The 27,509-nt window shown below is 36.3% G+C and overlaps 1 protein-coding gene across 10 annotated transcripts in view; it reads left to right on the forward strand.

Moving 5' to 3' along the window:
- The window catches only part of PTPRM (protein tyrosine phosphatase receptor type M), a 481,575-nt gene that overhangs the window by 250,100 nt on the left and 203,966 nt on the right, over positions 1-27,509 (forward strand). For all 10 annotated transcript variants that reach the window (XM_027802895.2, XM_027802897.2, XM_027802902.2 and 7 more), the window contains exons 8-11: positions 10,052-10,360; positions 13,383-13,492; positions 17,303-17,504; positions 21,969-22,071. In XM_027802895.2, the coding sequence (XP_027658696.1) occupies positions 10,052-10,360; positions 13,383-13,492; positions 17,303-17,504; positions 21,969-22,071 (724 nt within the window). The remainder of the gene's footprint in view (positions 1-10,051; positions 10,361-13,382; positions 13,493-17,302; positions 17,505-21,968; positions 22,072-27,509) is intronic.

Raw genomic sequence — 27,509 nt, forward strand, 5'->3', positions numbered from 1 at the left:
TGCTCATTTACACAATGGTTTATCTTTTCTCCAGTTGATTTCAGGCACAACTCAAGCAGCTGTACCATAAAATGTAATGAATTCAAACATGCTAATGTGTCACACAACAAAGCAAACAGGGCATGCTTTGCCATTAATATTACTCACAATTAGAAGGTGATTGGGGCACTTACTGTCCAAAAATGCATGTACTGAATTAGTGTATAAAGAGAACGGTTTCCATACTACAATATCATAGATGTATTTCAGCCATTTCCAGGAAAATGAACTAGAAAAAATATTTTTCCCTCACACCAGGACTTCTAAATGTTTATACTATTCTCCTGGGTTCCTGTTTTTTGACCACTGAGCAGGAGAGTGTATGTTGTGTTAATGCCATTTCCCGTGTTCATGGTACATAGTTAAATTATGTCTGTTGTTCTCATGAATACATAATTATGAGCCAGCCACCTGCACCATCTAGTAGCGTATCTGAAAATTTCTGTATTGACCCTGTATTACCAGATAGTTTCATGTTCAGTGAAGACAATACTCTTGTGTGGTAACTGTGTGAAGGAGGTACGTCAGGTGGCCACAAGAACAATTCCTCAGGCCCTCAGTTTCCTTTGTCTTGGCTGTCGTTTCTCAAATATAAGCAGCATCTGGGCTGCTTTGTAAATTGGTCTAGAAGTCTGCGACCTGTGCCTGCTTCTGAAAGGTGCTGCAGGTGTGGAGGTACATGTCTGGTTAAATGCATCTCTGTGTCAGATCAGGAGATAATGACATCTGCTTTGTTAACATATGATGGACATGTGATAGGAGAGGACAATAATGACACTGTAAACCAGTCATGTGATCAACTCAGAAAAAGGGTTGAATGGCTGTGATAGATTAATTTGAGAGGGGCAATATATGCAACATAGCTCATTTGACTTTAATTTTCCTCAAAGATCATTCTGATCCAAGTATCGACCAAAGGTAGATCTAACAAAGTTAGCATCTGCCAGAAGCAGTCACTTGATTTGCCATCTTACTTTAGTAAATCTGCTGAGAGGTATTTGTCACAAACTTATTTCTTGTTGATTTACATATTCACAGAGGTTCCTGGGGTGAAGTTGGGATAAATTGTCACTGCCATATGTGTGAAGTGAAAAGTATATGTCTGCACTCTTTATTTTTTGTTTCTCAGTAAGATGTGTGCTTCCTTCATGCAAAAGAAAGAAAACCTTAAGAACACATGCTTGTCTGTCTTTCGAACTCTCTAGAATTAGCTTGTCATGAAATGTAAAACTAATATGTAGTTGTAAAAACCACTGCCAGCATTTTCCTCACTACTGGCTGATGGCTAAGTAGATTTAGAAATGAAAGGGGTTATTATAAAGTGATTACTGAATAGCTAGGTATGTCATTTTAAACAAGCAACTAAAATCTCTGTTGCAGATTTGGAATGTAATCTTGTTTGTATCATTCATACTTAAAATCTGATTTTGATTGTGGAGGTGTAATCATGTAATGTAGGTAATTTGACAAAAATACATCGAATGATGTTTTTCTTTCATTTTTATTTAAATGTATTAGAATTTAAATGACTCACCATTCAGAATATACCTATAAAATGACAGCATAAAGAAATATTAGATTCAATTTGCATTGGTTCAGATTTAAATTTTACGATAAAGGGAAAAGTTAATATATCATCTCTCCCATGAAAGAAAACATTGCATAGAAACTAACACTTAAAAAATACTGCTAACTTTAAAAGGGTGTTATTGATAATTAGACTAATATATTTTGCAGCAGTGAATGTCAGCTTGAAGCCATAGGCCTCATGGCATATCTGTAGCCATGAATTTTAGAATAAGAGATCAAAAAGTTAAGGAAACTGTCTCATGCAGGATTATATCACTCATTCATGTTTCTGTATCCAGTGCTTGTAATAGTACATTACTAAAAGCTTAAATCCAATGCCTCGTCTAGTTTCAAGCAACATCTACGCTTACTTTTTGCAAGTGGTGAGCTGATGCCTTGGATGCTTGTTAGGATGTGCTTTCAATTAATCTTCTATAACTGGCCGAATATCATGGTTCTCTCCCAAGAATTCCTGTATTTTTAGCTTGTTTTTCAGCTAGAAATACCACAAAAAGAATTCTAGTGATAAGCTGATACAAGTACTTATGAACCTTCCTGGAAAAAGCAGACCACTATATCTCACATTTGAATTTCTGAAGTGAGCAAGGATTCAAGCTGGCTCATTCTAAGAACTTGGCCTGCTCACTTTATTGCTGTGAGCTGTGGGTATGTATTTTACTGTTTTCTGAGCTCCCATGTTTTGTAACTAACCAGTTCTGGCCACAAAAATACAGAAAAACCTGTTGAGTGGTATGTTCTAGTGGGTTGAAAATTAGACTTAGGATTCCACAGTTTTGTCTGCGGCTTTGTAACCTTCAGCAGATAATTAATTTCTTTTGAGCTTCAGTTTCTTTTATATAAACTAGGAGAAGTGATTTGTCATACCATACAGATACATAAGATTTAACTACACAATACTTCCAAAGTATATGATAAAACAAAGTCCATGGAGGCATCTGGTTTTGCACTGAAGAATAATGCTCGCATCTATAATCTTCCTGACAGCAGGATAGTTTGGGAGATGGTAGCTTTACTCTTTTGCCCGGTAGACTGCTGGCATCTCTGACAGGAAAAAGTCTGAGTATGAGCACACGCTGTAAGTGAGACTCTTACAGTTCTCAGATGCTGGGAAATGGTTTAGTCCACAGACAGAAAACTACCTGTGGTGGGATTGTCCTAAGATGTGGGGTTTTATACTTAAGTTTTGTCCTGTTGACACCTTCTCTCTGTTGTGACACTGTGGATGCTGATCAATGTTAGCAGAGGTGCTGGGGGAAACGTATGCAGGAAACATTCCTGCCTCTCAACGCTCTCAAGTCTGAAATTACTTGGAAGGGTGCAGAAGGGATTCCTGAAGGCTAGTGCTCAATGTTAGCACGCTGATAACTTTAGGGTACATACACCCCTGTGTTCATCTTCCTTCACTGGCATTTTGACTCTGGAAGACCAATTAATATAATTAAAATAAGATAATTAAAAATAAGCTGTTTTTTTCCCAGAATGTGGTCAAAGAAAAACAGGCATAGTCTAGTTTTCAACATATTATACATATATATATATATATATATAACTGATTATTCCTTCCTCTTTTGGATTGCAGGTGACTATCACTTCAGTTTTGCTGTCTCATAGTTCTTTCTCTCATTAGCGCTGAAGCTCTGCAGGGCTTACATCCCAACGTTTTTTAAAGTGTCAGGGAGTATGTTTAGAAGACTGATAGAAGTGCTGTTTTTCTGTGAGAGGCATCTATTTTTGTAGGATGAGGGACATGCTCCTTTGGAAATGCTGTTAGCAAGTAATAGTGAAAGATTGGTAAGAATTTTAAATACTGTAACTTGAAATCTTTCCAGGGGATGCTGGGGCTGGGTATCTCCTGTGGTCATTTACTTTTACTCGAATAATCTCTGTAACTGTTGCTATCAATTTCCATGGCTGCTCCATGACAGGAAGTAGAGGTCTCCCAGATGAAACCAGTGTTTAAAGTTTTTTACAGATTTGCAGTTGTTCTTTGCTGCTTTTAACATTTTTGCTTGCTGCCACAACATGCTGTGTTCTTAGTTAAGTAAGATGACCAGCCTCTAATGTGCCCCTCTTTACTCCAAGGGTTGTTTCTGGATCTTTGACAGATTTGTGCACACTGGTAGCTTAGTCTTTGGTTTCACTTTAAAATTATTGGACTCAGCAGGACAATGACATCATCAAATTAGGATTTTGATTTTACTTAATGAGTCATATGTCCCTTTGTTTCTTTGTTTGCCTTCTCTTTGTTCAATTCCTTTCTCTTATAACCCAAATAATGGACAGTATGAAAAATCATGGGGGTAAAGCACCACTTTTCCTCCTCTAATCCTAACTATAAAATAGTTCTTTATATTAACAAATTTGACTGCTCCTTTGGATTTGAGATGCAGCTGTGTAAAACCAATGTGTTTCTATTGACTGAATTAAAAATGTGTTTAAAAGTTGTGAAATTACACCACCCAAAATCTTGCCCATTGTTTCTTTCCTCAGTGCACTCTGCAGTTTTTGGTAAATTGGAATTTGTAAAACCCTGAACTGTTACCAGATCTGATAAATCATGTGTCATTTTCAGCAAAGAAGAGCTCTTTTTGAACTTCAATCTGTTGTTGAAGAACTCAGATGAAGAATAATTACAGTATAAAAATCACTCCATCACAGTTGAATGTGATCTTCTGCAAAACTGTCTGACCAAGTCTGCAAACAACCTCAAATTGTTTGCAGTCACGTATAGATTGGTTGTCAAATCAAATCAAATCAAATCAAATCAAATCAAATAAGGACAAGCCAAACAAATGAAATATTTTACCTACTTTCTTGTTTGGTGTGGACTATAGATGTATACAAATCTTGAGATAAAAACAAACCAAATATTGTTACCTTGATAGCAGCTGGCTTATGAGGCAGGTAGTCTGTTTCCCTATAGATGAAACAGTATTTCATTACCTCATGATCTGTGCCCCTGAGGCACAACACCTTATCTAGACTACTGAGGAGAAGCAGAGTATCTGTTCATCTGGAGAGCTGTAGAGTAAGCCAAGAAGTCTGGCTTTGTAACCTCTGCAGGTGGGGTTTTACCAAGTAAGGAGAAACATGGATGGAATATGGTGTGCATAAAGTAAAAATTGTGATCTGCATTGTTAATTTTTTAAAAGTTTTTAATGTTTATAGTTTTTCTGCAGGGAAAAGTGAACTTTCCATGTCACCTCCTCAGCTGTTCTGTTTTGTTCTTCCCTGGAAGGTACTTCTGATTCAGTAGAGTGCACTGACAGCCTAATCACTTTTACCAGTGCTGGTGAACTCTTAGAGCATGTGTTTGACTTAAAACACAAGTAGTCTCATTTGAAACAAAGCATGTGTCTTGAATTGTCTGCTGAATCAGGTGTAGCCCTGATTTAACATGTGGAATCAAGTGTAAAGTGTATGTATGCTTATGGTCTCCACCACTGTAATATGCAAGTTCCTTGTAGGTGTTCATGAAATTATATGCAATACCCATGATGCAGATGCTAGGGTACAATGACTCCCACTTTACTCAGAGCAAATGGATGTGAAAAGATGTTAAGTAATTTGAACAAGACTGCTTAGGCAATCTGTGACAAGGTTTGTACATTTAAATATCATTAACTTGTGTTTCAAAGAGCACTACTGGATAATATCTTAAATCTCAAATAATTCAGTTTTCATCATACATTTGTGTATTTTTTTATTCTGTTCATCTTTTACTTCCTGTGGAAGGATAATGGAGTCCAATCTGGAATTTAAATCACAAGAGTTGTCACAGAGCTAAACCACACTAATGTTTTACCTAGACAAGAAGTAAATTCTTCATCTCTATTGTTCAGATGTCTTCAAATAGTATGTAACACATGCCAGATGTCTGCAGCTACTGGCGTATCATGCAGTGGTAGAAAATTTATTCCTTTCTTCATCTCTTATTTCAGTAGGTCTGTGTGGTCTGTGGTGAAAAGACAAAAGTTCCAGTCTGAGATTTCATTCTAAACCCAAATTTTGATGATCAATGACAGGATGCTAAAAATATACCTAAATGTCTCTGTGATTTTGAAATTGAGTTTCTGAAAAAGCATTGTACTTGTGGTAAGAGGTAAAAGTGTGAAGTTCCAGAGAAATGAGCTGTGAATTGCAGCTGCAATGGAAATTGATCCTGTCTGTCAGTGTCTGCTCCATATTCTCAGGAAAACAGAGCAGAGCAGAGAAGGAGCCAAGATCACCAGTTAAATGGGATGCTAAAGTGCCAGGGGCTAGAACCAGGCTTGCTGGTCCCTCAGGTCAGAGCTGCGACTGCAGACTTCACTGCTCGATACCTTGCTGAAGCTGGCAGAAGGAGAGCAGTATGAAAAATGCTGCAGGCGCCAGCAGGGGACTTAGTAAGAACTACCTGGCTAAGCTTCAGGCTTGACAGGCAGTGTGCTCCTTTGGGAGGAAAACCTCTTTTCTTATGAATTTGTAGGCCTTACTTCCCCCATTTGCCTCATGATTTGTACCAGTGAGGCATAAGAAAAAAGTGGGAATACTGAAGAACAACAGAGGCTCAGTTTATTTAGAGAGCTGCAGAGCAAGTGGTCTGGCTCTATCACCCCTCTGTGGGTGGGCCTTTACCACGTAAGAGAGAAACAAAGATTCAGCAAATAGCTGCTGTGGGATGAGGTGTATATGTTGCATATATTATGATTGGTATGAATCTCCTTATTTATCTTTTAATCTAAAAAATGTGATTTCAGTTGCGATTACCACTGTGAAATGACACTTCTCTATATAGCAATCACTTACCTTACCTGATGCAAGGTAACAACAGCAGACCATTGCTAGAATGACAGCCTCCAAGTGCCACAGGAATAGTTAGTGCAAGTCTCATGAGCACAACAGCAGCATCTCTACAGAATGCTTACTGTTTCACTTAAAGCCAGGAACCCACCATGGGAAAGTGATAAAAAGATCCTGCAGAAAATAAAATCAACTAAATTAAGTCATCATGCTGTGGTAATTAATTCAGCTTTACCTTTTAAATCATAGTCATTAGCTGTCATTCTTTTTGTGTTGCTTAACAGTTTTCTTTCCCGAAGTATTCTGCGTCCTTCCTGATGAAGAGCGTGTACTTTCCAGTGTATTGGAAGCAATGTACTGTGCTCTCAGAACCATATCACATCAAGTATTTCCCCTGGGGAATACAACGATACCTCTAGAGAAGCTCAGTGCTAACTTGATCAAATGAAAACTTCTTTTTCTGTCTTTTGTTGCAACAACTGCTATTTTTAATGCCTATTTTTTAGCCACATGGCTTATTGATCCAAATATTCCATTGTTACCTTAGCCAACATGTTTCCCTTCATCTCTTTCCTGCTTACTGTGTGAATTAACTGATCTTAAACAAAAATTGTCATGTACTTGGAGCATATACATCTATTATGACTGAGAACTCAAATATATAGAGCAGATGAAAACTGACATCATGAGGTCTGTAATGAAGTCATGTCTGTCTGCTAAGTGAAACCAGTATGGTATTGGAAAGAAAAATAAAATAAAGCAAATAAAGTAGTAGTTCTTCAGGAACTAGGTTTATTTGATGAAAGAAATAATAAAGCATCATTTATTCCACTAACCATGTGCATTTTGAGAATTTAAAAGTGAGATTGAAGACACAGAGTGGGTAAATTCTTTGTAGTAGAGGCCTGTAGGATCTTCAGAGGATCTTTCACGGACAAATGTCTTTGGAATATTCAACCTTACTTTCTCAGTGGACATTCCCCATAAACCAGAAGTTTTCCCACCTGGTGCATCATATAATGTCTTGCTTTATTTTTCTTTATATGTTTTTCTCTGCTGTGTCTCAGGGTTTCTTTATATCCTGCCTCTCCCTTTCTTTCCACTAAGTGCTGTCATTGACTGGTTGACACACTACACTTACCTCCTGAAGGGATTACTAGGGCCCTATCAGTTGCATAATCTCTGAATGAATGGTGAGAAAACCAGATATGAGCTGCATAGCTGTCTGATACTATAGATATACAGAATTAAGTCAGGAACTAATGCAACCAGGATGTTTGCCTTGTCTGATGAGCTTTATCCTGTGAATATCAACAAAAGCTATATTTCCTCCTTCTTTTACAATCTAGTATCTTTTTTCCCTTGTCTGTTTTGTTAGAAGTGAAAATGTATCTGTCATTCTCATAGCAATGACTTAAGGATTTACCTAGAGGGCTAACTTTTACTTTTTATTAACTTAATGTGACATAAGATAATCTTACTCCTGGGAAGAAATCTTGGATAGGTTTTGATCCATTTCTTTTTGCACAGCCCCACAATTTCAGTTTTAAAATGCTAGGAATTAGTTTTATGTCTCTAATAAAATGATTTCTCAGCTCCCCTGTGAATTTTCTGATTTGCCTACTACAGAACTAAACAGACTGTTCCATATTCCTGCACCTAGGAGCTTTGTTCATCGGCTTAATGTTGTATGTCAGGGTCACCTCAATTTTGTTGATTTTCTAGTCCTATTTAGCCCATTCAGATAGAATTACAGTTATGCAATACCCACCAAATCCCCTTTGCTATTCAGTCTCACTTAAATGAAGAAATGCTTAGAAGCTGACATGAAACCAAAATAAATGAAAACTCTTTTTTTAATAAAATTTATGTCTGAATTATGCAGAAGTAAATGCTTAAGGAAGACATTAAACTCTTAGGACTTGTAGGTCTTTGAGGTTTGCTTTTCATTAATTGTTGTAGCAATAGAAAATATCTCAAACATACCGAACACCAGGATTCTTAGCTGGGATATGTGAGTGTTGGAAGCAAGTAAATGGATCTATAGTGATTTATCCTTGGTAAGGACATTTTTACCAGTCAGTCTAGTCACTAGAAAGGATACCAGGATTAGATCTGTTATTGAATCTGGTTTGCTTTGCAATTTTGTCATCAACTGGCAACTATTCTATCTTGGTGATCAACACTGTTGGGTAGTGACAATAAATGAAAAAAAAAAAAAAGCTGGAGGATTTGAGAAGGAAAAAAAATACCTTGCTTTGTAGATGTTAGAGAGAATAAGCGATTTCCTAACACCTTTTCTTCAAGGAATTCAGATGAATAACATCTTTGAACAAATATTTCAAGCATGCAGGGATTTTATTAAAAAGTAAAAAGATGAAATCCTGTGTAAATTGTTTAGAACATTCTTAGTGAAGACATGTTGATTAATAAACATAAAAGAGGGAAGATGCATATTAATTTGTTTACGTATAAGAGGTTTCTAGCTCATTATAAGTCTTCTAAGTATTTAACTAGTGAAGCAGTGGATAAAACTAGACATTGTCTTTAATCTTGTTGAGGGCTCCAATATGAAAAACCCCAGATTATAGCTAAATATGTATAATAGCTGTATTAATGACAGTGTTTTGAAAATGGGGGTGGGGGTGGTGTCAACTCAGTGAGTTTGCTGTAGTATGGTGAAAGTTTGAGTTCACTTTTCTATCTCAATTGCTGGGACCAGTAGGACTGAAGAAAATTTAACCTCATCAACCATGATCTTTGGTTCTTTTATATAGATAGCCCTAAGTTCTTGGGTATGATTTTGTTAGATGTGATTTATTTCTGTTTATCAGCTGGGAGATCTCTAGGAAAGCATAGATGCAGTAGGATCTCAGCTGATGTGTTTCCTGTCTGTTTCTTCTGATTCTTTGCTAAACCACTGCTATGAACTGAGGTATTTTCACTGTTTATTTTAGATGTGTTAAAAAACCCCCATAAACCAAGAAAGAAGCTATTAACAACCAATGTTTATGGAAAAGAACCCTATGGACTATTTGAAAGGAATTGGAATATTAGCTTAATGCCCTGGCCAAATAGATATTGAGTAATTGCATTCAATCTAACTTAAAAACAAATGAATAAGAAATAGCTGAAGAGTGACCTAACATGTTTTGGTTTGGATTTCTTTTCTACAGACAGTCCTTGGAGAAAATCACCATGTATTTGCAAGTTTTCTCTAAAATTACCTTTTCTTTGTAGATACTTGTTTTGTGAGTGTTTTTGCTTCAAAAGTGTTAACACAAGTAAATTTGTTAAAAAAAAAATGAACATACTTATTTTTTGCAAGCAATAGATAGGTAAAAAAGTAAGCATTTAACTTGTATTGTGCACTTTGAGTTTAAGCATAAAAACTTTCTTGTATTTTGTTTGCTCTTTGTTTTTCATGAGAGACACTTCTCTGTTCTTACTGGGTTTTCTTCCTGATTTTTCAGAGACCTATACTTTTATTGTTATTTGCACTATTAGATATAAAGCATTGAATTTCTGTTTCTGCTTATATGCAATATTCATAGAACTGTGTAAGTTCTTTTTACTCATTTTACTTACTGTTATAATATGAATAAATAATCATACCAGAATTATGTTGGTAATTTTGCAGATCCAATGCGTGGGCCACGGAAGCTAGAGGTTGTGGAGATCAAATCTAGACAAATCACTATCTGCTGGGAACCTTTTGGATATAATGTCACACGTTGCCATCGATACAACCTTACAGTCCATTACCGTTACCAGGCTGGAGGACAAGAGCAAGTGAGAGAAGAAGTAAGCTGGGATACAGAAAGTTCACATCCCCAGCACACAATTACTAATCTATCACCATACACAAATGTCAGCATCAAATTAGTACTAATGAATCCCGAAGGACGAAAAGAAAGCCAAGAACTGGTAGTACAAACTGATGAAGATGGTAAGTTTTTGTATTTACATATACATTGTATGTGCATGCTACCTGATAGTTAATACACTTTTCTGTATAAGTGCATGTTCTGCTTTCACTAGAATCTGTAACAGCTTTTTCCACCAGCTTCACCAATTTTAAGGCAGTAAAGGGTCCATTAAAAGTGTTGTAAAGATCCTTCACGTAACGTATAACATGACACATCATTTAATCATTTCTTCTTTAAACTCAGCTTGTGTTTGAACTATGTTTTGCCTCTTAAAAGTTCTAGTATTATTTTTGAGGAAATTTCAGGTGATTGTCCACAGTATCCTCATGTAAGCTTTTCTGTTGAATGATATGCTTAACATTAAGTATTTGTTCTTGGTTTGCAGTTTTTATTTCTCTACTTGGCTTTCCAAATGTGGGATGCTCTTCGTTGCTTATTCAGACAATATATTCTATATATAGACATTGAAATACATAGATATTCCCTTCCATTTAGTAATTTTCAGCTAACATGGGGTTTTCAGATGTTATTTTTTAATTTTGAGAAATAGCTAAATTGTGAGTGTCTTTTTTGAAGCATGGACAGCAGAACTGGCCACCACGTTTTTGTGATGCTCTAACAATATTGCATGAAAAGGTTATACCATCCTCCTAAGTCCTCTGTGATATTATAGTGATTATACATGTAGAGCATTTGCTGGAGCTCTGTTAGCAATGGTATCAAAATGGGACTCCCTTGTTGAATTGGTCATGCACCAGGACTCAGTTTTACCTTTCCAGAACACTCTGTGCTGATGTATAGCCCCTTAATACACCTCTACAAGTGTCCTTTAGGTTTTTTGACCTTGCTTTTAGCTATTTTAAACTGCATACCGTTTAAAGAAACCTTATCAAATGACTGGTATTGCTTTAGATTATATATCTGTCCTCCTCCCATTTTTATTATCTGCAATCTGAACAGGAATGGCTTTGTATTTTCCTCCAGATCAATGACAGATTTTCTGCAAACATGTTGGAAAGATTTCTAGAAAAAAACTTCAGCAATAAAGAGTTCTTCTTTCAATAAATACTTACGTCTGTTGTTTAAACTTATTAAATCATTCAATATAAGCTGTATTGGTTTTGTGTAGTGCTAATTTCTAATCAAAATATATGAGAGAATAAAATGAACAATTTAGCAATGTATAGTTAATGCAAAAGATTTAACAAAGCATAGCAAACAAAAAATTGTTTAATTAGAATTAATTTTGCTGTCATCCTCTAATTTTGATTCGGTTCAATTGTAGGATAACAAAGCTAAAGACCTTACAGTTATCTGGGACATTTATGTATTTCCTCTAAAATTGTATGTAAGTTTTTTTTTTCCAGGCCCTCTTGGACTTTATATTATTCCAAGACCTATTAAAAACTAGCACCAGTGGTTGAGAGAATACCTTGGGCAAAAATTTTAACTTTTTAGTATACCATGCATTTTTAGTACAGTACATAAATCTGGATGAAACACAACAGAGTATAGTGACCCAAATAATCATCATAATTTTTTGACTCATACAGTCATGTAGGTTGCAACAGACCTTCAGAGCTCACTAAATCCAACTTTTCCTCAGAGCAGATCAAGTGAGATCAGATCACGCAAGGTCTTGTATGGTTTTGTTTCAAGTATCTCCAAAGACAGCTATCCCACAGCCTCTCTAAGTAACCTCTGCCAGTGTTTGACCTCCTTTGTGGCATAACTCCTCAGAGTTTATGGCCTTCAGATAATTTTAGAGGGCTGCCACAGTGTTTTACTATACTTCCAACTTACTTACACTGTATTTAATTCCTCTTCCTTTACACATAAATCATTAACCTTATGATTTCAAATAACTTTTCCGAGTTCTCTCCTACTTGGAAGCACAGTTTAGTGTCTAGACTTAAGGCTGCCTTAAAGGCATAATCTTACTGGTCCATACAGGACTTGTAAGCCAGATCAGAAACCATCACCTGTGTCCTTGGAGCTTCCCCTTGGGAGAGCAAGGAACTCTGTGGAGAGCTACGGAGAGGTGATGATAAAGTCTCAAATCAACCACTGCGGCGAGTGGTTTCCACTTTCTTTTCTCTAGCATGTGGAAAATGTTAAATGTATCTTCTTATGGAATTTTCACAAACAGTTTGTGGAAAAATGCTAACCCATCCATTCCTGATGCTTCACAACAGTTCTGTGTGCATTTTTCAGGATTTTCTTTTCACATTCCATTGCACGTATTGTTACAAAAATAAAATCACAGCTACATGTCCATGTTCTGTTTACACATCTCCTTCTCTGAGAATTGCATTGAGGTTGGGTCAAGGATAGGTAGTTGTTGCAGAACAAACAGGAAACAAGTAGATACATGAGAATAGTTGATATATACCTTTTATCAGAACCTTCTGACATCCTTCACTCTTCAGAGGTCGTTCTCATAAATTAAGAGATTAAGAAAAATTAATGGTGTCAGATTTTCAGTTTGGCTGCTTCATAATTTCCTTACGTTCACTCTGCTGTAGGTCTTCAGGCCTAATGTCAGGGAGCATTCCTATTCTTTGCAACATGTGGCTTGTCTTTCCAAGCTAACCATTCTAATTCAGTCTGTTGAAACTATCCCTTGTTACATTAATGCTTGTCCAATTTCATAAATGAATGTTTAATATGTTTTTCATTGTGGGCCAGCAACACTATTGATAAGCAGGTATCACAAGTAGATTTTATTTACAAGAATTTATATTGGAGATGCTGCCTGATTCCTTATAAAAAGCTGATTTGTCCTTTTCTTTCATCAGTAGAGTTTTATGGGAAAAGTGCATTTCTCACTAATTCCTTCTTACAATGAAGGTGACACATATGTTTCCTTAATAGCACTGTCTTGTTAAATAAGTCTTCTCCTGAGCTACCCTGACCTTTGTTTCAATCTTGGCGAAATAATAGTGGGATGGTTTTTATGTCTCAACAGCGCAAATGTTAAGCAGAGCGTCTCCTTCTGAAATTTTTCTCAAAACAGTATTTTTTCCTTTTTTTATCCATTAGTCCCGAGTGCTGTGCCACTTGAATCCATTCAAGGGAGTACTTTTGAAGAGAAGATATATCTTCAATGGAGAGAGCCAGCACAAACATATGGTGTGATTACTTTGTATGAGGTACCTACATTTTGCCATGTTTTAATTTTTATGTCTAGTTTTGATTTTTGAAAGTACATAATTAGTAAGCAAATTAATTTTTTACAGTTTATGTAAAATCAAACTTTTTGAAGGTAGTAGCACTTAAAAATAATAAAATCAAATAAATAATGTAGGAGTAAATTATGCAGGACTCAAAATGTCGCTGTATTATTAGATTTAAGAAAACTGCTATTTTTAGAACCATGTGATACAGCATTCTACCTAGTAATGTGGATCAAATATTTAAAAGATTGAAAGACTGATCTTAGGGAATTTATTAAGAAATAGGAGATATAACACAGTGGTGACAGTCAACATCACATATAGATAAGACTCATTACAGGAAGCCTTTTGTATTAGAAACAAGCAAGCATAATTTAAAAAAATGTAACAGTTTTAAAATGCAAATTCAACAAAATGGTATGCTGTTAGATGTCTAAAAATCACTGCTTTTCCTCATGTAAAACCTCTGCCTGAATACCTTTTAGAAAAATTGACAAAAGACTGTAGAGATTAAGCTGTCAGACAGTAATCACTGTTAAGCTTCTTACCTGACCTTACTATAAAATTGGTATTGAAATGCATTGTTAAGAAAAAACAACACCTAAATGAGATGCAGTGTAAAAGAAAAGTTAAATTGAGTGGTAACCTGTTGATACTGTTTTGAAAACTATTTTATTATAAGAGGATAAAATGTTATGAACAAGTGTGTATTAAGTTTTTATAAAGCTAACTACTTTCCAGTAGTTCAACAGTTGCCTATCTTCAGGGATCAGAATGTTTCATTTAATATGTTAACGTTTTCATTGATGCAGGGCTTTACATACATAGAGACACACAGAGGTGAATCATCTTTCTATCCATGAACAAGCAAGCATGTCTAATTACACTGCTGAAGAGTATATGCACTGTATACATGCAGTTCATTCTTAAATGTATATATATGTAACTCCATCAGCTGTAATGAGAGTTGTGCAGGTATATTCAGAGATGGAAAAAAATAGCTTGGCCAGCTGTAATGAGAGTTGTGCAGGTATATTCAGAGATGGAAAAAAATAGCTTGGCCAGACTTTCTAAGGTGGTCAGGACTGTGCAAGCCTCTCAACATCAAAAGAACCTAACATTCCCACAGTGAAGAGAACATTGAAAAGATATCCTTTATACTGTTTATCTAATACACCTCAAAGCAGAGATGGAGGGAGCCAGGCAGTCAGTTAAATCAGAAACTTGATTTAATTGATTTTTAAGTAAAAGATACCAAGAGACTGATGCAACCAAACCATCACTTGTTTTAGAGATGCTGACTCAGTCTAGTCAGGTGGCTGATTATGAACAGATACCTAGCTGCTCAAAGCTTATTTTTCTGCCCTCATGTTTGTTCATAAGCCTAAAATGCATCACAAAGTTTTTGTAAATATGACTGGTAAACTACTTTGAGACCAAAAAATATACACAGTGAATCACAGGTCATTTTACCTATTTTAATTGTATATTTCAGGTGAAATATAAAAGTATACTTTCTCTAATGAAGCAGCTCAGAGGATAAGATCCAGACAAGTGAGGTGAAATTTCAGTACCTGTGTTTTATAGGTTGATTTAGACTATCGATGATGTCTCAGTAGGCACCTCTCATAACTTACTGAGTTTTCTGGGGCCAAGCATTTGTTTTTAGTGCCTGAAGGAGACAGTCTTTTAGTATATGTGGTGGGAAAAACGGTGCGTTGCAGTATCAAGTATTAAAGTACCCATTGCTTTTGTGAAATTAAGTGAAAATCCAATTATTTTACAAACTTTTAAAGAAAAAAAACTTTAGATGAAGAAATGACAAAATGACAAATCATACCATCTTGTTCTTTTTATCACCAGTACAGGTCCACAGTTGTAGGAATAAAGGGATTAGTGCTTTTTGGCAAGTTTTCATCTAAATTTGATAACAATAGTCAACATCCAGTGAGAAAATAACACTCATACCCTTTTTTCGTCACTGCAAAGCTAAACTGGCATTAGCAATGGTGGACATTAGAAATCAGTTAAAAAAACCAGTAGAAACAGTCTTATAAGTGGAAATGAAATACAGAAAAAGTGCAAGTTCATTTTAACCTGGCAAAACATTTCTTTTTTTCATGTGTTCTGCATGATCTATGGAGGAACTTAATTGATTACCGAACAAAAGCCACTTAGCTATGTAATAGCTAAACACTGCAAAAAATTTGTAAGAATCTAACACAGATGGAAGAGTCTCTGATAGTCTGGTATTCTTTTGAATAAAACTTAAGTAAGATCTTGGAAAATCCAGTTAGGAATCATAGAAATACAGAAAACAGTTAAAGGGAGCTGCAAGAGGTCATTTAGTTTACATATCTGCACAAAACAGGATCAGCTGTATATAAAACATAGTTGCAATGTAGTTGTCTTACCTGTCTTTTAAAATCTCCAAAAAAGGTTATGACCTACTCTCCCACAAAGAGGTATTACACCACTTACCATCAGAAGGGGAGATTTTTTTTGGCAATATGTAACCTTCATTTCTTTACTGATAAAAGTTCAAATATTTGGTAGTGTAATCTTCCTCTGTCACCTGTTATAATTAGGAGGATTAGCTGAGTGGTTTTCAAGGCACTTTCAGTTCAAATTATGGATAAGGAGTTGTAGACAATCTGCCTATATCTACCAAAATAATGTCAGTGTTTAGATGGTATCAAATTTTTTATCACTGATTTTCAGCACTTTATTGAAGTTATATTAGATGGCTCGTCTAAAAATCAATTTTCATGAAGTCAGAGCTTTTAGGGATTTGCAAATGTTTAAGGTGTGTAATACTGACACTTAGATGTTTCTATGTATTGTTTTATGTGTCGTCTTGATGGTAATGATTTGGAATAAATATAGCAAAAAAGAATGTCAATTACCAATTTATATAATAAGACTGTTGGAACTACTTGCATACAAATGAAACTTTAAAAGTAAAAAGGAAAGATGAATCATTTTTACTTTTAAATTTTTTAATGGATTTCTTATTTTTAAATTCTCATTACAGTGCATGGAAATTAGTAATTAATAGAAGAAATCTGGATCAAGTTTTACTGTGAACTTATATTAACGTTTCTAATGAAAATTAAAAATACTGCTTGAATCAAAGAAGGAACTGAGGATACGATATACACTCTGCATATATTACTTAACATTTTATCTCTCCTTTCCTCCAAATGAAAATCTGATCTAGGTACAATATAACAACCTGAAAAATTCCACATTAGCAATTACAATAGCTAAGCTTTAGCCTAGAATACAAGCTTTACCCACTTTCTGAAAAATTTGCCTTAAGCTGCCCTTATCATCTTTTACGGGTATTCTTATTCAGAGCAAAGTGTAATTATACTGAAGGCAGCTGGAACTGGGGGCTACACCCTATGTTGTTCACTTATCTGTTTTTACCTGGTTGTTTTGGTTTTGCTATTGTGGCTGATCAAAACCAACAGGAAGATGAATTCAAAAACTGATACTGCTAAAGCCAGCATCTTGAAGGAATTAATGTAAGCCTGAACCCACCCTTTAGAGTTGTAATCTAGCTGCCTCTAAGTCTCTGTATCTCTAAAAGTAATAACTCATACCAGTTATGGCTGAGTTTCTGTGTCCTTTTGTGGGATTCAGGATTTGAAGAGTATAAGAGAGTAAGATAGCTTATCATAAAATGTCTGACAGCGCATACATCAGAAGGGTTTACTGGATAAAGATGCAATCTCTGTCCATCTGCTCAAGGCAGTTTATAACTTTCTTACTCTTTTGCAGATCACCTACAAAGCAGTCAGCTCCTTTGACCCAGAAATAGATTTATCCAATCAAAGTGGACGAGTCTCAAAGCTAGGAAATGAAACGCACTGTCTCTTTTTTGGACTGTATCCTGGCACTACGTACTCTTTTACCATCAGAGCCAGCACAGCTAAAGGCTTTGGACCTCCAATCACAAATCAGTTCACCACTAAAATATCAGGTACTTGATTAAAGAATATTATTGTTTGCTTATAATAATGATGTGGGTAATTCTTTTGTTGTTTACTTCTTCTTCAGGATTTAACAAGCAGCAAATTGAAAAAATAAAATATGTGTTCATCCCTGATGTCAAAGTGACATATATTAACATATCTGAAAAACTTCCAAGTGCTTAAGTATCAGCCAGTACTCTGAAATTCTTGTTCACAACTGTAGCTTATCACCCAAGAAGCTATGAATTATGTGCCTGCAGTCAGTGCCAGCTGCTGTTGCAACACAGCATAGGGTTTTTTGGACATGAGAATGAGGGTTTCATTCAGAGCTTAGTCAGCCTTGACATGATTCTAAATTAGTACAGTAACGGTGCTGGAAAATCTCTTTAATGAGCCATGAACAATTGAGAGTAGAGCAGAAATACTGTATATCTAGCGCTCACTTAGAAAGTGTAGCTAACTGCCAGCCTGCGTATGTTCCTAGCAGGCGTGTGGACTGAAGTGGATATGAAACTCTATTAGACAAGAACATCAGGACTAGTGGTTTTCAAATAACAGCAGCATGACTATCACTTCTGCAGACCCATGAACAATATTTTAAAGCCCTCCCACAGGCAGAGGAACACTTCATTTCTCTGGCTGATGGGATGCAATACTATTACATCCTCTAAAATTCTTATGTAATTGATGACAAAATGTTTTGCAAAGTTACACTTGAAATCACTTTACTCTTCACTTCTCTACAGTCTTCTTGGGAATTAAAGTGACAGTTGAACTATGGCCTCTTGATAGTATTTATAGAAAATTGACTTATCTATAAAGCACAAAACTGCATTTCAGAAGGGATAAAGGAAAGCATTTGGGTACAAAATCTTTCTCTTTTACTTTCATTCTTTGTGCATTTCCCCTTCACTTATTTTCTGTCATCATTGGAATGAAAAGTAACAAATATTAATCAAAAATAGAACAATTTATCTTTTCTTATTATAGGAAAAGTCGGTTAATGCAAGGTGGAAAACACTGCTGATATAGATGTTTGTAGAGAAAAAAAAATAGTTGATAATTTTCAAGTTTAAAAGTTATTCTTTATAGAAAATTTTAATATAGTTAACTCTGATCAGTAAAGATGGGATTAACTTCACATCCCCTTTCCTATACTGAGTAGAAACTTTGTCAGAAATCAGTTTCTGACACAAGACTTAATAAGAGTTAGGATGGCAGAATCAGCCCTTATTAGAATAAGGAAGGAAGGAAACTACTGAGAGTGAATGAGAATCTGGACATTTGGGAATAGTGCTGGATCTTAAATTGTTCTTTTCTAAATTTGGCATGTCACCAACTAAAACTCATTAGCATGAACTGCAGGCATGCTTGGGAATGAGGCTAACCTCCAAGCTACCATGTGGCGAGGTTCTGCAAGCTGTCTGCTTTGCACCCCGCTCTCTCATTACTTCTTGTTAGTTACTTGCTAACAGGGGGTGTTCATGACTTGTCCATGGGTAGTTAAACACAGTGTCTTGATGAATTTAAAATAGAAACAGAATGCGAACATTTCTGTATCATTGAAAAATCACAGTCGAAATTTTAGCTCTTGAATATGGTACCCTCTTTGCAGTGCTATTGGCCTATGATCTCGTTGTCTCACTGTAAGGCTTTGAGGCTCTTGATGTGGCCAGTGCTCTCCATTTTGGAAAGATATGAAACAAAACTGCTGAAAATTTATGAATGAAAGATTTCACTATTTTTTAAAACAGATAAGGTGGCAACAGTACATCCTGACCAATTCCTTATTTGAGTGATTAAAAGCTTTATTTTGTCTAACTCTAGACTACATTTTCACCTGAATAAAATACTCTTAATTTCCAACCTTAACTGTTTGAGTAGTACTATTCTGTATTGTAAATAGTTGCCATGTTTCATTCTACAGTTGTGTGATTGGCACTGATGGATGAAGTGATCTGCATGTAAATACGTATTACCAAAAGCAGAGCTTTTAGCAGTGCGTGCTATCAAAATTGATGGGTACTCTATCATAAGACTGTTTTTTGTTGCATATAACTGTGAAAAGTCATCTGCGCAAGCTAAAATTTTGTATGCTGCCTTTCATACTAAGAAGAATTGCATCCATTTCAGGAACATGGCTGGCATCATGAAAAAGCTGGTGACCGGTACATTTCTGAAGTTCTTTCAAACAGGGATTTAAATATTTAGCAAGAAGAGATACATTACTCTAAGACATCACTCTGAAAATCTGTCCAGCTTTGGACAATTTGTAAATGTTGCAGTTTGCACATAAATGGTGGGAACTTGACAGAATTAAGCAGCGAATGTCACCATAGATGCCATAACTTACCAAACAGATTTAAGTTCTCCAAGCTTTTAGAGCCTTGGCTGTGTGTTCATCAATTTCGTGTGGCCCAACACAGATAGGGAGCCTCTAAGGGCCTTATCTTTTAGTGCATCTGAGCTTTCTGCTGCTAAAGACCAGGGTGTCCAGTTGCAAAAACTGTGAACAAGAAGAATATCTCCTATTTTCTCTATTCATAAACTCCTTCTTTACATGTGGGCAGGGTGGAGGGGAAAGAGACCTAACCTAGACAGGAGAGAAGTATGAGTAGATGATGTCCAAGTGCCTGTGGAGAAGTAGCTAGAACTAAAAGGTGGAACTGGGAGAACCATAACTCATATCCTGGACAAGGAGACAATTTTGGTGAAGGGACATTAAGATTAGTAAAGAGTGCAAGTAGGAAACTAGGTGTCATAAGTTAGGAAGATTACAAGATTTGTTAAGATTTGGGCAGGAGACCAAGGGCAAGAAATGGCACTGGATGTTCCAAAAATGTTCAGAGTTGATACAGCTTTCTGGAGATGCTGTTACTCTGTGCTTCTGTTCTATTCAGGATGGTCAATTTGAGAATGGGACATTATGTGAACAGATTCTGGATATTCAAAACCACTAAACTGAAATATGTGAAAATTGTGTCTGAATCTTTGAAGTACTGTGTAGTATTATGCTTTTAGGCTTCTCAAAGTGGATACCTGAATTACTTAAAATGATAAGTGAAAATGTTTGTGCCTTATATCCATGACTGTAAACAGAATAAAACGTTCTCAGCTTATAAGGAGGTTCTTGGAAATTGTTTTTTTAATCTATGTGAAGCATTTCAAAACTGGTAAATATCAATGAAAAGCAATGAAGATGTTAATGTTTTCACAGCAAACTGAAAAGTTGTGGACAAAAGTGTTAATGAAATCCTTACTTGGATATGTAGGGTAATATGAATAAAGGAGAGAGAAGTTCATATACTTTTCAAGTAGATGCAGGTACTACTGGCAAGGTGAAAAGGGTTAGAAAACACACTTGAAAGAAATGTTGGAGCTATTTAATTTGCTAGAGGAACCTAGAGTTTGATATTATCTGTATATGGAGCATAATATGCTCTGAGTAACTTCATCAGTATGGTACACAAAGTATCCAGTGGCTGGAAGATGAAGCTAAATAAATTGAGATGCCAAATATGTCTCCACGTTCAACATAAAGTATGATTAGCCATTGGAAGAACCTGCTAAAGAAAAGATCTTCTCCCTCACCAAATGTATTTTCATTTTTCAAGCAGAAATTAGTTTAGGGAGATTCACTGCCCTGCATTATTCCTGTGGTCAGAAAAGATCGTTGCAATGACCACTTTTTGCTTCTTTAGCCTTTAAATCTGTTAATTGTGTATCCTCATTAACAACTGGACAATAAGGATACAACAGACTGGTAAACAACCAATTAATCGAGCAGCCTTCCATCCAATATAAACTTAAAAATGCAACTAGATGTTAACCCTGAAAAAAATAGCAATAGTAAAAGACAGTAACTGGGGCATCATTAGTTTTAATCATGACTGTAATTCCTTAATGAAGACACAGTTTGCAAAAGTGCTATCGAGTGTAGCTTCAAACCAAGATAAGTTCTCGTGGTGATAATCCTGCTTCGTGTAAATTATGTCTGTGGTGGACATCAGACCCAGGACAGTTACAGCACTAGCTGAAATTCCAGGAATGACAAAGTCTGAGAGCATCCTAATATAACTGACATACTGAGAAAGCTGGGCTCGGTTTCAAAAACTATAGTCTCCTTAGCATGCACATTTGCAGATGCTTGTCTTGAGATAACTTTTAATTTTTAAGTCATGGATTCTCAATACTTTCTTCAAACTTACTCCTGCTAGTATATGTTTGCTGTCCTCATTGGTAGTGAGCTGAGATTTCTTTGGGGTTTTGATTAGTTGTTTTTGTTGATTTTTTTTTTCTTGGATGAAGTTATTTAACAGTTGTCTTACACTTGTAACAGAAAGCCTTTTAGACCTATAATATGGTCTTTATATTTGAAGAAGTCTTTAAAATTTACTATTCAAATAAAGATACAGCTCCTGAAAGAAGAAATACAAAAATAATGATTAATTTTACCTCTTTTCTTATTCTAGCACCCTCTATGCCACCGTATGAACTTGAAACACCTTTGAATCAAACTGACAGCACTGTGACAGTCTTGCTGAAACCTGCACAGAGCAGAGGCGCTCCTGTCAGGTACTGGGAGGAAAATCTCTATAAAATTAAAACCAAACTGATTAATTTTTTGAACATGTTTTCTAGGGATTTTCTACGCTACAGTCTGTGTCTAAATTCATGTCTGTATTAGCTCTAATTAAATTAAATAACTGAAGAAAATGAATGCTTTGATGTTGAGTGTTCGTGTATTGTTTAAAGGATTTGATCCAGATGCAAGTGGCTTGTTCTTTGAAGATAAGGAACAAAGCCATAGCTCTGTTGTGTGGGTGGCTTCTTCAAGGTAATTGCTTACTGCAGTGTTATAAGTTCAAGGGCATATCACATTTCTTATGCTGAGCTACTGTCTTTAATATTGTCTTCTTGTTTACTTCACAGATTTAAGATAATGAACTCTTAGTAAGCTAGCCAATTTAAACAATATGTACTGTAACATTTGTAAAGTATTTACATTTAATTGACCATAATAGCAGCGATAGGGGAAAAAAATCAACCTGGAAAACCAGTAGCTCGGATTCTTTAGTGTCATATAGTACCTGTTAATAAATTTCCAATTTGTAGAGGTTTATTTAACCGCTAGATACACAGTACTGTCTAAGTCCTTCATGATTAGAATAAAAGATGCCTGCTTTTCAGTGAAGAAAACAGAGGAATAGTTAGATTATTTTGAATAAGAAACAGTAGGTTTTGAATGAGGACCAGTAATACGCTCAATACTTATGTGTACAATGAAAATATGGATTAGAGAAATACAGATTTTTTAGAGGTTTATTCTTTTGTTACTGTAGGAAGAGTTTCCATCTATAGTGAATGACTATCAATTGTTTTCATTGTGGTGCTAAGGTTTTTGGTAATTTCTGTTTGTCTGGGAAATACAGATCTTATATATTCATACATACATGAATGAAAATAAATGTTCTTTGGGTTTCTTCTGAGTATTCAATGTTTCATATATTTTGGGTTTTTACTATGCAACATATTCATTGTTGCATTATGTATTATATGTAGGTAGCTCTGCATTTAGGAAATGCCATCCTGCTGGTCATTCAGACACCTTTTTAAAAAGAAAACGTAACATTTTAGGAAAGCCTGAACCAGCTGAGAAAACAGATTTAATGAAACTTTTTGATTTAGCAGATCAGATTAGAAACAGAATGATTTGATGTTTGTCTTACTGTATCTCACAAAGCTATGCTTCTGAATTCAAGCATCTGGATTAAAATAATACCACTTGGAGTCATTGTTTAAACACAAACATATTAGACCATTAATAAAAAAAAATTCATTCCTTTCATCTGCATCATGAACTAAAGATGATTGACTCCTATAGCAGTAGTGACACATCAGAAGCTTCACTGAGACTGAAAGGAGCTAGTTAAGAGATTAAAGTGTGCCAAATTAGATCTTGAATGGTTAGGTAAATAGGAGGAGAGATTTAAAGTAACATGAAGCTATAGACCTGACACAGCAGCAAATTTACCGAGGTCCTTTGCAACAGGTCTTAAAATAAGTGAATGCTGTCTGCAAACTGACAATGTAAATACTGAGTGAAACAGAGTGTCAAAATTAAAGTAAGAATTTCTTAATACTTAAAACATTTTATTGTGCACTACACTCTCAAGCACACTGTCATTGCATAGCTTGTAGAGTACATTCTGCATACGGATTCTATCATCTTAATCTGTATTCATCGGGTGTTAAAAGTTTAGTCATATTTCATTTATGCACACCACTAAGCAAAATGCCTTGTCTCTTGATTCTGCTACTACTACTACCAGCTTGGTTAATGCAGATTTTTGAAACTGCACTAAACTTGCAGTGTAAATGATTGTTGTTGTTTTATTGATCAACACATCAGCCATGTCACATAAAATTCTTTAATTCCTGAGATGGGTAAGGAGATCACAAATTCTACCATTCAAGTTAACAAAGCTAATACCTGGGGTCATCCAGAATTCCCAAATTTTCTGTGATTAAATTCTTTTTCTCTGCTTAAATGTGAAAAATCCTGATACATTCTACCTTATTTAGACTCTGCACACAACCACCACAACCTAAAAGGAGAGAAGGGGCAGTGCTGATTGTTTAAATGTTGATTCAAAAACCAGACTTTATAAAGGCCTTCAGGAAGCTCTGTTTACAATGATAAAGTACACATTAATCACGAAGGCCAAATGGCATTCCAGGTTGTTTTAGAATTCGTAAGACTGGACATGATTAAAATGTATTTTGTCAGAGTTTTAATACAACAAATACTGCTTGCTTTGTCTTCAATTTCAGGTCCAGCATGTTTTATAGCTGTTGCCGTGTTTATGTCAAGGAGATTATTTTGGAATTATATATGTTTAAAGCAGTAATGCATTCAGTAATGATGCATGGGTGCACTTCTTTAACAGCTGGCTAAGCTATTTTGATTTTTGGAATGATTGTAATTTGCAAGGGTGGTGGGTTTTTTCATTTAAGAAGATGGCTCTTTGGAAATTGTGTAATATACATCTCGTGATGTATGTGTATGTAAGAGTCAGTGAAGTTTTAAAGAGTTTGCATAAAAAGCATATAAATGTAAATATTTTTTGTATGAGTGCATTTCAACATCTATTGAGGGACTCTCTCTTCCAAGGCACTATCTTTTGTAACTTTTACTTCTTCAGGGCAAGTTAGCCGAAAGTTTAAAAGACTCTGGGGCCACATTGTCTGCAGGTACATAGCTTGGTCAATTCCATATACTTAAACTAAGGAATGCTGATTTATTACAAAAATCTGGCTCATACACAGAAATGAAAAATTTAATGCTTGGTAACTGCATGTATTTAGTATTATTTATATTCATCTATGTTAGAAAGAGCTTTAGATTGTTTGCCACATTCTGTTATAAACAGTTCTTGTGACCTTCTCTGGGAAAGTTTTCCTGCAAGCTTTTAGCTTCAGCAGAGAGAAGCAAGTTTTGTCACATAGATTTCCATTCAGTCTTGCTATGGTAAAGGTTGAGTGTTTCCACTTCTTTTATCTCGCTTACATAATCAGCAAAATGCTGTCACCATACCACCTTCCTCCTGCTATTGTGTGCCACATCTTCAAAAAGCCTTAACAGTAAACATCCCAAAGGTTTTGGCCCAGATAAGACCAGAACCACCTAGCGACAGCAAGCACTCTGAGAGCAGCAGACTGGGGAGCAAGAAGGATAAGAAAGAAGGCAAGATCATCCAGGGTCTGCTCTGCCTTCTAGTCTCTTTCTCATATTACTGTTACAGAGTTTGGCTCAGCTGCATTTGCCCCATTAAACCCTTCTAATCAGTTAATGGCCCATTCAGCCACCCCCTTGGGTCTTACAGACATCACGGGCAGTTGGTACTTTCCTCTTCCAGCTTGAAGTGAGGGAACAGGAGGGCCAAGCCTGTCAGCTAGCAATGCCCTGTGGATGCAATGCATGGTTGGCATTTAGGATGCCAGATTACTTCCTGGGCTGAGGGATCAGTCCCACACCACCTGGAGCTGCAAAGCCCAGACAGGATGAGAGGGAGAGAACTGCAGCAATTGAAAATAATATAATTTAAAAATACCTTATAGAAAACACGCAGAAGGAAGCAAATAAACTTTGAATTATATGAGTTGAAAGCTGAGAGTATGCTAGAGCGAAGGCAGTTTTTGTACTCTCAACGCATGCCCCTTATCATCATTGTGCCCAGCTTCTTTAACATGCATGAATAAGAACAACTCTGCTGGGAAAATAAGGCAAACATCTCTTTGCTTGAAGTGCTTAATTTTGAAATGTACTTCTAATCTTTCCTCCCTGAAGAAGTAATGTATACATTTCAGCCCAAAAGACTGTATTGAGTTATTAAGTATTTTGAAGTGCAGCTGAAAACTACCATTGAAATTTCAGAATACGTGCTATCTAAAGTGATAAGCACTCCTTTCTACTACTTCATGAGATAAACACTTCATGATGTGTTCAGATTGTCTAAATTCCAGAGATTTATATTTCTTCTTGGCCTAATCCAGACCCTAAAAGGCACCCTATAAATACTGCGTTCACCGTCACAGGTGGGTTTAAGGCCATCTGCGCATGGTCCCTGGGATAGGAACTGCATGTTTCAAAGGAAGATGCATGGTTGTTGTGATTCAACCCCAGCCACCAGCTAAGTACCCCATAGCCACTCTGTCACTTCCCTTCCCTGGTGAGACATGGGGAAGAATTTGCGGGTGGGGGTGGGGTGGGGAAGGTAAAACCTGTGGGTTGAGGTAAGAATAGTTTAATAATTGAAATAAAGTAAATAATAATGGCACTACTACTACTACTAATAATAATAATAGTGATAATAATGGAGGTAAGAAAGAGAGAGAGGAATAAAACTCAAGAAGGACAAGTGGTGCACAATACAGTTGCTCAGCACCCACTGGCTGATGCCCATCCAGCCCCCACGCAGCAATCAGCCCCTTCCAGCCAACTCCCCCCAGTTTATATACTGAGCATGATGTTCCATGGTATGGGATATCCCTTGGGTGAGTTTGGATCAGCTGTCCTGGCTCTGCTCCCTCCCGGCTTCTTGTGCACCTGCTCACTGGCAGAGCACGGGAAACTGAGAAGTCCTTGAGTTAAGCTAAGCACTACTTGGCAACAACTAAAACATCAGTGTCTTATCAACATTATTCTCACACTAAATCCCAAACACAGCACTGTACCAGCTACTAAGAAGAAAATTAACACTATCCAGCTGAAACCAGGACAATGGTGTAAAGAAACCTTTGTTGGCCCAAGTCCAAGGAGTATTTCATTCTTTATGTGGCTTAGTCATTTCAATAACTATCATAGTATAATGATTCTTAAACAAATGATAGAAGACACCTAACTTCTGCCCACTGAGTAGTGGTATGAAGGAGTAAATTAAACTGAGCTGGTCACCTTTAAAACACAAATTCTTATATGTAATGCAACAGTTCCCCACTGGAACCACTGTGCACTGCACATGAAGCAAAGGTTGCAATTGCCTTCCCATGCCTCTCACACACGTTGCAAAGTAGGAGGACGTTGGCTTAGGGCCTCATCTCTTTCCTTCAATGTGACTAGGGCCATGGGGATCAGCCTTTTACATGTCTGGCCATCCCCTCTGCTTTGTCACTGTGTCTACTCACTTTTACATAGGCTGGCAGCAGGAGTTTACACTCCTTGTGCCATGTCAGTTCAGACACTTCCATACAAAGAAATGAATCATCTGAAGCCTGAGAGCTTTTGCAGGACCCTCCAATCTGACAGACAGCCTTCTGGAGGAGCCATTACCTACCTTTATTCTTGAAACTCACCACTTCACATAAACACTCATCTGGTCGACGGATCAGAAGATTAAATTTTTTCACTGGCAAGTAAGAAATCCAAGTAAAAGCTAGCAAGCTATCCAGGCTGTTTGGAAACCCATGGCAGATATCGCTGGAACCCGAAAAGCAGCCAGGCTTCAAGCACT

Source organism: Falco cherrug, chromosome 3 (genome assembly GCF_023634085.1).
Source record: "Falco cherrug isolate bFalChe1 chromosome 3, bFalChe1.pri, whole genome shotgun sequence".
NCBI lineage: Eukaryota > Metazoa > Chordata > Aves > Falconiformes > Falconidae > Falco > Falco cherrug.